The sequence below is a fragment of the Olea europaea genome, chromosome 17 (assembly GCF_002742605.1).
Source record: "Olea europaea var. sylvestris chromosome 17, O_europaea_v1, whole genome shotgun sequence".
Taxonomy (NCBI): Eukaryota; Viridiplantae; Streptophyta; class Magnoliopsida; order Lamiales; family Oleaceae; genus Olea; species Olea europaea.
In genome coordinates, this window is record NC_036253.1 from 1,368,980 (window position 1) to 1,381,201 (window position 12,222).

The following is a 12,222-nucleotide window of genomic DNA, read 5'->3' on the forward strand; positions in this document are numbered from 1 at the left end:
TGAAGGCATGATGGTATGACAACTTGAAATTAGAGAAGTTATCTAGGATGTTACTGTAAAGTAGTCGACTAACTTCATCCTGCGTGATAAACCAATCACCTTTCATTTAAAACGACCACTACCTAGATCCGAGATAACATTTTTGGGCAAGTCCAAGTCACGAATAAAGTATTCTTGACACAGCCATCCTACAGAGTAATTGCTACATACTTCTCGATCCATAAAATTTTTACACTTTTCACAAATCAGAAACTGGGTAAGTAGACAGAAAACTAAAAAGCTGTAACACCCAACCCAAACTAAACCAAAAATGCGCAAAACTAGACAATCATGCCTGTCTCCATCAGGTAAAATAAAAATAAGACCCACTTTTAGCATATTGATCCAATTAAGCTACCAAAAATAAATTACATCAAGTTAATCAAGCTTGAAATATTGGTCTCACTGACGCAGAACACAATCGAACAAGAACAAAATTGAGAAACAGAGAAGAAGAGGGAGAAAATATCAGTTTATTCTATATCAAAGTCTAACTATTACAATGCTTAAGCCCACTTTATATAAACCAGCCTACTTTAAGTAGAAGAAAATCTATTAAATAAAATGTTAATTATGTTTACTGAAATAAGTATCCAATTTGGAAAGTAAACAACTAATAAAATACTAGAAAATCTATTAAATAATATCCTATTAGCATTTCCTAAAATGCAGGTGTCTAATTTGGAAAGTAAATTAAGGCCCCGTTTGGTAGGGATTTTTTGCCCCAAAAATTTGATTTTTTGACCGTTATTTTACTATTCAAGCCGTAATTTTTGACTTCTTCTTTCACATGTGAACCCCACTTTTCTTCTAACGGTCAAAAAATCAATTCTCAAAATCCCTACCAAACGGGCCCTAAATATTATTTCCACTAGGATTTCCATCACTCATTCAAGCAACCGATAAAAAAATTACTTATGATTAGAAAGTCAACAATGGGTAAATAAGATACCTTTATTGTTGCAACAAGGCCCAACCTGAAAGAACATTGGGTACATCAGACAACAGTCTTGTCATCTTAATGTCAAGTTATAAGGAACAGAAGGAAGTTAATAAACCAATATAAAGAAGGCCATAACACAGCAAGATACGTTCACAGCACAGTAGAAGATTTTAATTTCTACTGTACTTCATATTTTGAAGGGAAATAGGTTGAGTCCAAACATCTTGAAATTCCTTGAATAAGTTCACATTTGAACAAAAATGATCAAAGCAAGTAAAATAACTGTTCTCTAATAATTTTCAAGTTAGGTATGAATAGGGATGTAAAAGTTCAGCTCATTTTCGAATATAGAAAGAACAGATGTCATTCAAGGACAACGTGTAAGAAATGACCAGAAAACATTTGCATAAAAGCAGAAATCAAGTTGTTACAAACAGATTTCCAACAGAAGAAAACCGAACTCACAAACATGACAAGCATTGCATCATGCTAAAGTTAAGAGCACACTTAATGCAACTTCTTGACCAAGAAAAATGCAAAACAAAGGAAAAGAATAGAAAATAAAAGGCCCAAAATGACAAACAAGTTCCTCGACCCGAGGCTTCCAGTTTCATAGTTAAGAAAAACAGCATATTATAGTTAATACACCATAAACAAAGTTAACAAACTCCAACAAATTCTAATAGAAACTACTTATCTTTAAACAATCAATGAGATTCATTCCATATATAGGGCACAAGGCACAGGCGTTGACTTATTTGTGCATGTATTATTTCAACCATTTTCCAGATTTCTACTTAGAATACTTAAAGATCATAAATTTACTATAAATATCGGAATAACACGGGCATTGATGTAAAATCTCTTAGCTTCATGGGTCTTGAACCAAACCAATAGACGAAAAAAGTGAGCAAGTAAAGGAAAGTTATTCAGAATCCAACTGCAGTAACGCTTGGTTTGACTGAAAGAGAAGAAAAAAGGTATTCGAAGTTGTACAGAGATAATATCAAATATAGAGAGGGAAAAAAGTTTCTTTATCTCATTTTTTTTCTTTTCCCTTTAAAAAAATGTAAGCTTCCAACCTCCATTCCTATGTTCCTTAAATCACCACTTAATAGAGGATCCAAAAACACAAAACTAGAAAGAAAAGAAATTCGAAAAAAAAAAAAAAAAGAACAAAATTTATTCAGCACTTCACACTGATCCATAATACGAATTCCAGCGAAAATAAAAAGAAACCACAATCAAAACTGAACCTTGTCTTCGAAAATCAAACTCCCCTCATTTACAGACCTGACATCTCAAAATTAACTTAAAACAATGAATAGCCAGTACCTATCCGACATAGTGGCGATCGTTTTAAACGCAAGGATAAGTGACCGATCAGGATTAGACCCTCGATTCTGCCAGCGATCCAGAGACGACGACAAGAAATCCTTGTGGTTCCGTTCGGCTTAGAAATCACGGTGGACAACCCCCCATCTGAGAGAAGCGGATTGGTCGGCCCACCAACACGGACAGGATCATTGTCCCCCGACTCGTTAGCGAAGGTACGCCACTCAGAGGTCTCATCAATGGAATGTGACTCCAACACCAGGCCGCACTCAGAACACACTGTATCTCCCGCCGAGTGGTCGAACACCACCTCCGTATTCTTCTTGCAATCGGAACAATACACATCTCCCATGTCAAAATCGAATTTGAGCTCAAAATTAATAGCTAATGTAAAACAAAAACCGGGATTCGTAAATGGTGCAAGATCGAAAAAGGGAATTGGATATGGTTTTTCTGTTAGGATAGTCACAGGGGTTTCATGCCAGCTTGCGTGGAATTTGTCTAGTTGGATAGAAAGAAGTGTTTAATTTTACCGGTAAATTAGCTAAGCCATTCATATGGAGGTTACTCTCTAATCCCTACTTAGCTAATCCTTCTTTAATCACAGATCATATTTAATTGGGAAAATTGCAGCTGAGGTATCAAATCTTTCGTTTATTAATAGACTTTGCCCAAACCTTTCATATGTGCCACTGGAGGTACCAAATCTTTCAAAAATCCGCACCCGAAGTCCAAATGGATGAAAACCGTCCATTTGACTGTTAGTTGATCAAGAAAAGTAAATTTTGACCTATTTTGACCAAATTGAAATGGGTAAAATGGTAACTTGATAATTATAATATTAAATAAATTGAATAAAAAAAAATCAAAAAATCAAGAAGAAATCAAAAAATTAAAAAAGGGTTGTCTTCTTCAACCGCCGCACCCCACCCCTCCCCATCGCACCCCACGCCACGCCATTATGTTCAAAGCAATAGGGTACATCAAGGAGTCATTATGCTCAATCCAAAGAATCAGCATTAGAAGCAATTAAATCAAGAAATTTACAACAATTTCTCTGTCAAATACTCAATTCTTTGCCCTCCAAATCTATCCTTCAATCCCAATTTCTCTTCCCCATATTTCAAAAAGCTATCAGAAAAGCTTTAGAAGAAGAATAAATGAGAACCTTTTTCTTTCCTTTTTCTTTTTCTTCTTTTTTGCCCTCCCAAATGTGGGGGTTTCACAAATCTTTAGGGGAGGTGGTGATGGGTTGAGCAATATTCTATTCTAATGGCATGTTGACTTTCCAAATCCAGATCCACCCAAACTCACCATCGCGTCAACTCACACACAGAAACATACACATATGGAGAAATGGGGATAGTGAACTTACAAAACAGTCATCATGAATGGTGTAGATGTACTTCTTGGAAATCATGAATCCGAAGCATCGACAAGCAGAATCCTTGAAGGAAATGCAGGAGGCCTTGGGGTGGCATGGAGTGCGGAGGTTGAAGAAGACAACCTTTTTTAATTTCTTTTCTTAATTTTTTTATTTTTTCTTTATTTTTTGATTTTTTTTTGGTTCAATTTATTTAATATTATAATTATCAAGTTACCATTTTACCCATTCCAATTTGGTCAAAATAGGCCAAAATTTACTTTTCTTGGTCAACTAACGATCAAATGAACGGTTTCCATCCATTTGAATTTCGAGTGCGAATTTTTGAAAGGTTTGGTACCTCGGCTGCAAATTTCCCTATTTAATTAATACATCTAAATATAGATTTAAATTGAATTATTTATTCTTCATATCAATTATGATGGATTATAGCAAAGTAGTGAGTTGGACTGAGATAGTAAATAGGTTCTTAAATAATTAACTTTCTTTAATAACCATATTAAAAAAAAAAATTACTTAGTTCCCCAACATCAAAGTAACTTTTGAATAGTAATTTATTTTACATAAAATAAGAGAAAAAACATTTTTTAAGATAAATAATTTTTTTGTTAATTAAAATTCAAAATTAGTTACTTTTTTTTTATATACAAATGTAATAATTACTTTTTAAAAAAATAATGGTTTGCTTAACAATGAGAGAGAAAAAGCAATTTGCCAAATATATTTGTCAAAAAAAGGTCCCTTTTAAATAACTTAAAGAAAATTCTTAAGTTCAACAAAAAGTATTATTGGAAGAAGTGTCTCCCTTCATCATGTTGTATCATACAATGGGACTCCTGTAAGAAAAATAAACCAATCTTCAGGGAAAAAAAATAATAAGAGCAAAAAAAGATTATATGTTTAATACATAGCATTGGATTGAACTGCATTTGATAATCGAACAAAATTTTAATGCTTTTGACATTGTTCAATACTGTCCAGTCAACTTACCAAACATGCACAAACTTTTCATAGAAGAATCAGTTGTTTCTTGAGCCTATGGGAGGACGGTCATGGAAGGATGGGAAGTTCGACTTTGGTGAATGAAAAGAAACTAACTCGCCCATGCTCGACATTACAAAATTTTATACGATGGCCTTTGTAACGTGTTTCGAGGTCCTCGATCGCTTGTTTGGATGGTGGGTGGTCACTACATTAGAAACAATGTCTTAAAATAATATTTCAGTGATTATGCATTAACTAAAAACTGGCTTAACTAAGAATATGTAAAACCATATCATTACAGAGATGTCACGGACATTAGTTACCTGGAAAGGCAGAGGAGGAAACATGGACTGCCGGGAGAAGACTTCTTAAACTTGCTGTTAGGCAAGTAAACATCGAACATTGGTCTCACTTCACTAAACTGCAAGTTATCGAACATTTCAGTAATGAGAATGCCGCGTCTTGACCTGTTACAACTTGTCCCGTCAAGTTCAGACGCACCATTTTCAGCAATGGAATTAGTTTTAGTACTCTTGTAAGTCCAAGGAATACCATGTCGGCCAACGATATAACCAAGAGATTTTAAGTGGCGATAAACTTCAAAAGACTCCCAAGAACATCCATATCCACCTCTATCTTTTGCGACTTTTTCATTGAAGTCTTTTAAGGTAAGGTATGTATCATCACCATTCAAGATATGCAAAGCTCCAATTTCTGCCAGAAACCTACGAAACCAACCTAAGATATTAGACTCCTAAATTAGGGAACGTAAAAGTTGTTTCTTTACTGCTAAAAATATCCTTGAAATGTCACATTCCTAGTATACTATTAATGTTGATGAACTCTTTGAAAGCAACCAGAATCAGTTTACCATAATCTCCGAAATTAGCCAAGATGGGAGCTTTATGGTAATAGCGATTTCGACCATTGGAAATTCTCAAAGATGGGGGAGTTTCATGAACACATTTGCAAAGAGAGAGAGAGAGAAGGAGATGCACAAAATGTTTAAATACGATAGTGCCGGTAATAATGACAGCGAAGTTGCGTAATCTACAAAGTCTCTTCGATAGAGCAGTATATTTTGCCATCACGAATTATCCCAGTTGTGGTCCACATTTTACCCTTTCTCTCCAACACCTTGGCCATTCCCAACTCTTCAATCCACCGTGCCTCTGACACATCTTTCCTTTACGAAAAAATAAAAATAAAAATAAAAATAATATATATATAGACACACACACATAACATACATTATATATATATATATATATATAATGTATAAAAAACAAGCAAGTATTAAACGATTCCTCTCGTAATGATTATACCTGAATTGCAACTTGGGGAAGTCCCCAGAGGAATAGCAAAGTTCATCATCAACTAGGTGTTCCAAATAACCCTCAGAATCACTATCTCAATCATTTCTTCCTTCAGAAAACCTCAATCTATCCCTCTCATCATCTTCCATTGCTCGAATTTAATACAATTCCGAATCACTATAAACAGAACCCACAAAAAAAAATTGAAACTTGAGTTAAAATTGCACGAACAATTTAAAGATAGTGCACAATTGAACTAATACTAGGAGAAGAATTCAAATTTCGCAGAAACAACATTTAGGCATTTCATCAAACACCTAGTATCAGGGACAGGGCCACCGATTACAGTCGAGGGGCAACCGAGAAATTGCTGCTGCATAAGGGAGATTACACTCAAGAAACAAGAATTTTGGGTAAAAAATCACCAAGGAGCTAAAGAAGAGAATGTAAATAAGGCTGGACGGAATCTTAGGAGTGATTCGGCCCTTTTCCCTGCAACTGCACTGATAATAGTAACTCAAATTGTGTTGAAATTAAATCATTCACAGCAATCAATTTGAGTACGAAATCAATTTATAAAGCCCAATAGATTTTAGCCATAATTTTACTCACATAAATCTGATATTGCCTTCCGAGGTGATACTGATCACTGCAACGAGATAAAATTGCCTTAGTAAAGAATAAATTGCCGCTGGAGTACTGTAAGACAGAAAGGCTGCGCGTCACAGACAATAACAAAGTCAAAAACTTTACCATTCAAATTAGGGGTTTTTAGCTCCATAACACTAAACCATCATTCTCTTCTTTCTTTCTCTACGATCGATGCATACATACCCTTGCTTTCGTACGATTGTAAAACGGGTGGAAGAATGGCGAATGATTCAGAAATGAGTGGATGGTCGGATCTTCTGCATTCCTCTTTGAAGCTTCTCAAACAAGCCAATCCTGCTGCTCAGTTCCCTCCTCTTCAGGTACCAATTGAAGAAATGAAACAAGAAAAAATTGTAATTTCTGAAGCAAATTACCATTTTTTTAATTTGCTTTTCCGTTATTTGCCATGGAACTAGCAATGTCGAAGTTCGGTTTGTTCGAGGGTCGGAAATTAGAGGAATTTGGATTGATGATATTCCTTTTCAATGAACTGAAGGCGAAAACTCTAAGAACCGAAGCTCCTTCTCAATAGGAGTTATTGTAAAAGAATACAGCAAATTGCCATTATCTAATTTACCTTTTTATCATTTTTAACGTTAAATGAATGTCATGGTTTATTATCATTTTCTCCTTTTGTAAAAATTGTCGAAGTGAATTATTTTGATGTTTTAATGATTTCTTGGTGGGAAATAAGAGGAATTTGGATCAACTGGAGTTATTGTCGAAGAAGCTTAAGGCAAAAACTTCTCGAACTGAAGCTCCTTCTCAATCTATTGCTGCAACTAGGTAATTTAGATATAACTTTATATATTCATATTGTTTTTGCAAAATTTAAGCTGATTATGATTTTGATTTGATGCTTTTACTCTGCAGATGTACTTGAGGACATGTACTTCAGAAGAAAAGGAGGATCCGAACAAAATCGATGAAAGACTTCAATTGGTACACGCAAGAAATAGGCCAATTCGATGGCTTTTTGTATATGTTTTATCTTAGGCTTTTATCATAATCGAATTGACCAGTCTATTGAAATGTGTGGCAATTTAGTTGTTTGAGTAGCATCTTTAAATTTAGTTCTTGGGTATATTTTTTTCCTACTCCATTTTGAGGAAAGCTTTTCGATCTTGCAGGCTTTTAGCTCGTGAGGGAATAAATGTGGAACAACTAGCATGTGATCTTAAGTCCTTTGGATTGAAGGTAACATATCTCCTCTCAGCTGAACACTTCTACTAAATGATGTTTTTTCTAATTAAATTAATATGCGCTGCAGCATTTGACTGTTTGGATTGGTAAATTTCTCTCTGAAGTTGTGAAATATGCTTGCTTGAATGATGCGATGAATAGCTAAAGAATCAAGTTAAGAGTACTAAAGTCTAGGCAAACATTCCCTTGTAGCAATTATATGGAAAGTTACTTGAGAGGTGACTGAAGAATTGGATAAGCAAAGAGATTTGTAGCTGACACCCTTGACAATTAGTAATGCAGGGGACAGAAAATTCTTCAATAATAAGATATATTAATTAGCAAAGTTTTGCAGGACCTACTAAATGCAAAATCTCCTTAACGTATATGATACAAAAGGAGGTGTAAAATCAACAAGCTTATGCTTTAGTTCGTTTACAGAAAATATAAGCGCTTTAGTTTCTTTTGCATGGTCAATATGATTTTTAAAAATTTTGCGGTTTAAATCATAACCATGAACATAGAAAAGCTTCTAATATCATTCTGAAACAGAGAAGCTAATGCACCTTGAGCTTTTGGCTGGACACATGCTTGTAGCATTCTTTGATGAAGCACTAGTCACAAGAGGTTGTCTAGTTGCAATGAAGAGGCTTTCTGAAATGTTGTTAATTGGGAGTTAGAATGAAGTTGATTCTTGAATAATATTAAATTTTAGTAACTAGTTTATAAATAATTAAGTATTCGAGAGTTCCGTGTGTATACTGTATACTTTGCACCAACTTCGTCTCTTCTAAGCTAGTCATTCCAAAAATAACATAAAAACTGAAAAATATTATAAGAACCATTTGACATATTTTTTTAGGTTATATTCTGATTTTTTTTTGAGGAAATTTCATGTAATGTCCATTTTCAGCGAGTCATTTGCCAAAATGTCCACAATTTTGTCAATGTCCATTTTCGAATTATGTAGACGAAAATACCCCTATTAGAAATATTATTTTCACACAAGAATTCAAAAATTTCCATATCACTATTCATGTCAATCAACATAGAAATGTCAATCAGCATTAAATGCCTGGGTTGGATAGGTGTGGGTCGATGTGGGTCGGGTTATGGGTCAAGTAGGTGCGGGTCGAGTTATGGGTAAAAAAATGAAAAACCTGATATAACTCGACCCGAATACAAAAAAAAAAAAAAAAATGAAGGCGGGGGAATGAAAAAATAAAAGAAGCCCTAAACTAAGTCCTCTAAACTCTCACTCTCAGTCTCTCAATCTTCACTCTGACCCAACTTGCCGACAACGAGTCTGTCCATTTCTCTCTTATTTTCCCAGTTGCCGTTTGCCCACTACACTTCAGAGTCCAGTGCTATTGAGTAAGTTTATTTCGTTATTTTTTTTATTTCGTTATTTTTTTCACTTCCCCAAGTCTCCCCTCTTCCTAAATCCTAAGATTTGGCTAGTTTAACATAAATTAATGTCAAGGTCACTGAGTGTCTCTATTCTATTGGGCGAGCAAATACTGACTGTTGATACACTTTGAGATAAAAAGTGGTACATGTGAGATACTGTCAAAAAGGTTGAAGAGGTAAAGTGTTTAAAGAAATCAGGAAAATGATTGTACTTTCTGTTGTCCCTGTTATTGTATTTTTGCTTTTGAGATATAATCTATATGTGAACTAAATTTGATGCTGCTGGATGATAAATAACACTAGTACGAAGTGAAGAATACTCCATTTGAGGCATATTTCGCATATGAGTTAGGCAATAAACATGATGAAATGACACAGATTGTGTTGCTATTATACACTCTTAAGACTGTTTGAATGCTCATCAGCAACTAAATGGCTTCATTTTCGCATCAAATTTGTTCTGCATCTTGTTGAGGGTTGCATTTGTATATTGATGGTTTCTTATGGAGGAAGACTGTGATAGGTTGATAACAGATAGAAAACTTTGTCAAATCTTACGACATGTATACTTGATTTTGCGTATGGTCTGTTGTAGTTGGCTCTAAATTTATTTAATACAAGGCTATGTTGTTGTTATTTATTTTGTTAAAGAATATTGTATTTTCGACTTATTTGCATATCTAAATTAGGCAATTAACTTAATGAAATTGTAGAATATTGTATATATACTTTTGAACTATTTGAATGGTGATCAACTATAAAATGGTTACATGATAGCTGCAGATCAGAAGTCAGGTTTGTTTTAATTTCAACAATTAAACAACTTAGTTTAGATATGATATTTTATCAAACCATTGTATTGTAAAAATTATTTTTCTTGCACTGCATTTTAACAAGAATGTTATATTTGATTTCATTTGTACATTCTCATAGTATTTGTTAAAGTATTGTTTTCATTGGTAGATGAGTATGACACATCGATATAATATTCCGGAGAAAGAACGTGTTCCGGCCCATGTGTCGCAAGTGAGCAATACAAAATATATATCAGTTGTCCTCAACAAATTGGATCCACAGCAGAAGCGTCAGTTGGAGGACAGTTGTATAGGACATGTTGCAAGGTTACCGGAGCTGAAACTATCTGCTCAATTAATTCATGAAATGGTAAACAGATCGGTGGTATGCCGAAAGCGGTTTGAGGCTTGGTTCAAGGTGAACCAAAGGTTTGCACGATTTGGACTACCGGAGTTCGCACTAATTACTGGCTTGAAGTGCAGTCCAGTGCCTAAAGGTGTCGAAGTTGACAAAATCCTAGAGAAAACCCGTCTACAAGATAAAATGTTTGCTAATATGGACAGGATAACGTGTAGCAACCTGGAGAAAGCTTTTTTGAAATGTGCCAACCGTAACGATCGTTACAAGCTTGGGTTGGCACTAATTATTGAAGGGGTATTTAATTCAAGAGATCGAAATGTAGGAATAAATTCGACAACTCTTTCCATCGTTGACGACTTGGATTTTTTCAATGCCTACCTATGGGGGACAGTATGTTTTCAACTTCTCATCAAATCACTACTACGTGGATGGGGAAGAAAGGCGGACATGGTAAAAGTGAATGATTGTGATAGGATGACTTACACATTGTACGGATTCCCTCTTGCTGTCTAGGTATACATCTATTTTGGTTCATTTCAGTTCTTCTCATCGCTCATTGTTATTTATCTCCAAATATGGTTATTACTGTTACAAATGTCATGCAGATTTGGACGTACGAGGCAATTCCGGAGTTGGGAGCTCGATTCTCAAGTAAGACTTGTGACGATGTCCCGAGGATGTTGCGGTGGTCTGGCATGAAACAACCTCATTCCCGAACATATTCAGATTTTTTTGAGAAGACAAATGTAGGCGATTTACATACTTAATTGCCTTACACTCCGCAATATATATTTTTTCATTTCGCCTATTTTTCTTCTCCTGTAGGTGCACTTGTGGACAACGCTGCGAGCAACTGTTGCAGAAGAATTACAGCCGTACTTCGTCAATCTAGTTCCATTGGAAGACGCAGCCGACCCCATTTTAGATGATCTTGTTGCTCAATCAATAGAAATACAAGCTTGTCCAGTTGACGATGATATCATACGGAACGATGACAATAACCATCGACCAAATAAATCCCAGAGAGGCAACAAAGGTGGACCTCGTCATCGAGGTTTGCATCTGGTTGAAGGCAGAGAAGAAGAGCATGGGGATCCCATCGTTGAAAGACATGTGTCTTTAAATGAGATCAGAGTTATCTTGAATGAGCAACTGGAGGCATTTGAGAGCAAGATGGGGGATTTGAGGAAAGAAATAAACACAAGATTCGCTAGTCTCCAAAATGATCTGGGAGGTCATGTGTGTGGTTTGAGAAATCATGTCACTGATGAGATGAATGTTCTTCGACGAAGGTTTGATGAAGTTGCTACAGAAATTGGACAACACAATGTTGGTGATGAGTATGGTGGATTTGGTCATGACGATCGCAGTGGAGACGAGCCCCGACATGATGTTTTCACTCCCAATATTTTTGCAGACAGACAGGATGTCGGAGAGGCAACTGAACCAGTTGTTTGCAATATCCCTGATGTGTCCATAACGTCAGGAGGTGGGGTTGGAGTACTTGGGTCAATATATGTTGCTTGTGATATTGTGAAAGAGGCACCAGCCGTTGTACCTACAGTTGGTGTGACCATTGATGATCAACTGGTTCATGATAGTATCGTTTCTGGACCTTCGATGGCGGCTGATCCACCTACACGTAGACCTCGATCGTTGAGGCTGAAGAAGGCTAGTGTAAACACAAAGACGCCATACACACGATCTGGTCGCAATAGGGGTAAGAGGGATGCGTAGAATTTAGAGGTTTACCTATGTTGATTTATATGGTGGTTTTTCAATATGTATTTTGGTTTATGTCGTGGTACGGAAAATGTATTTTG

The 12,222-nt window shown here is 35.6% G+C and overlaps 1 protein-coding gene, 1 long non-coding RNA gene and 1 pseudogene across 10 annotated transcripts; 1 reads left to right on the forward strand and 2 right to left on the reverse strand.

Moving 5' to 3' along the window:
- The window catches only part of LOC111365875, a 6,841-nt pseudogene extending 3,832 nt beyond the window's left edge, over positions 1–3,009 (reverse strand).
- A 1,337-nt stretch (positions 3,010–4,346) lies between these two features.
- LOC111365964 lies at positions 4,347–7,427 on the reverse strand. 8 transcript variants are annotated; one of them, XR_002697534.1, is made up of 8 exons: positions 6,755–7,423; positions 6,614–6,650; positions 6,011–6,178; positions 5,557–5,871; positions 5,238–5,410; positions 5,009–5,152; positions 4,692–4,890; positions 4,347–4,537 (listed from the first exon to the last, which is right to left on the reverse strand). It is a non-coding gene; the product is annotated as an uncharacterized LOC111365964 (long non-coding RNA). The 8 variants fall into 8 exon arrangements; XR_002697536.1 differs by having other exon boundaries at positions 4,692–4,908; positions 5,009–5,410; positions 6,755–7,427; XR_002697535.1 differs by having other exon boundaries at positions 5,009–5,410; positions 6,614–6,700; positions 6,836–7,423.
- On the forward strand, positions 7,348–11,236 carry LOC111365960. 2 transcript variants are annotated; one of them, XR_002697527.1, is made up of 6 exons: positions 7,348–7,438; positions 7,526–7,594; positions 7,783–7,849; positions 10,208–10,912; positions 11,005–11,145; positions 11,225–11,236. XR_002697527.1 is itself a non-coding variant. In XM_022986543.1 (5 exons), the coding sequence occupies exons 2-4, from the start codon at positions 7,578–7,580 to the stop codon at positions 10,910–10,912; spliced, it is 789 nt and encodes a 262-aa protein (XP_022842311.1). In that variant the 5' UTR covers positions 7,348–7,438; positions 7,526–7,577; the 3' UTR covers positions 11,005–11,199. The 2 variants fall into 2 exon arrangements, 1 of the variants encoding a protein (XP_022842311.1); XM_022986543.1 differs by lacking the exon at positions 11,225–11,236 and having other exon boundaries at positions 11,005–11,199.
- The last annotated feature ends 986 nt before the right edge of the window (positions 11,237–12,222 follow it).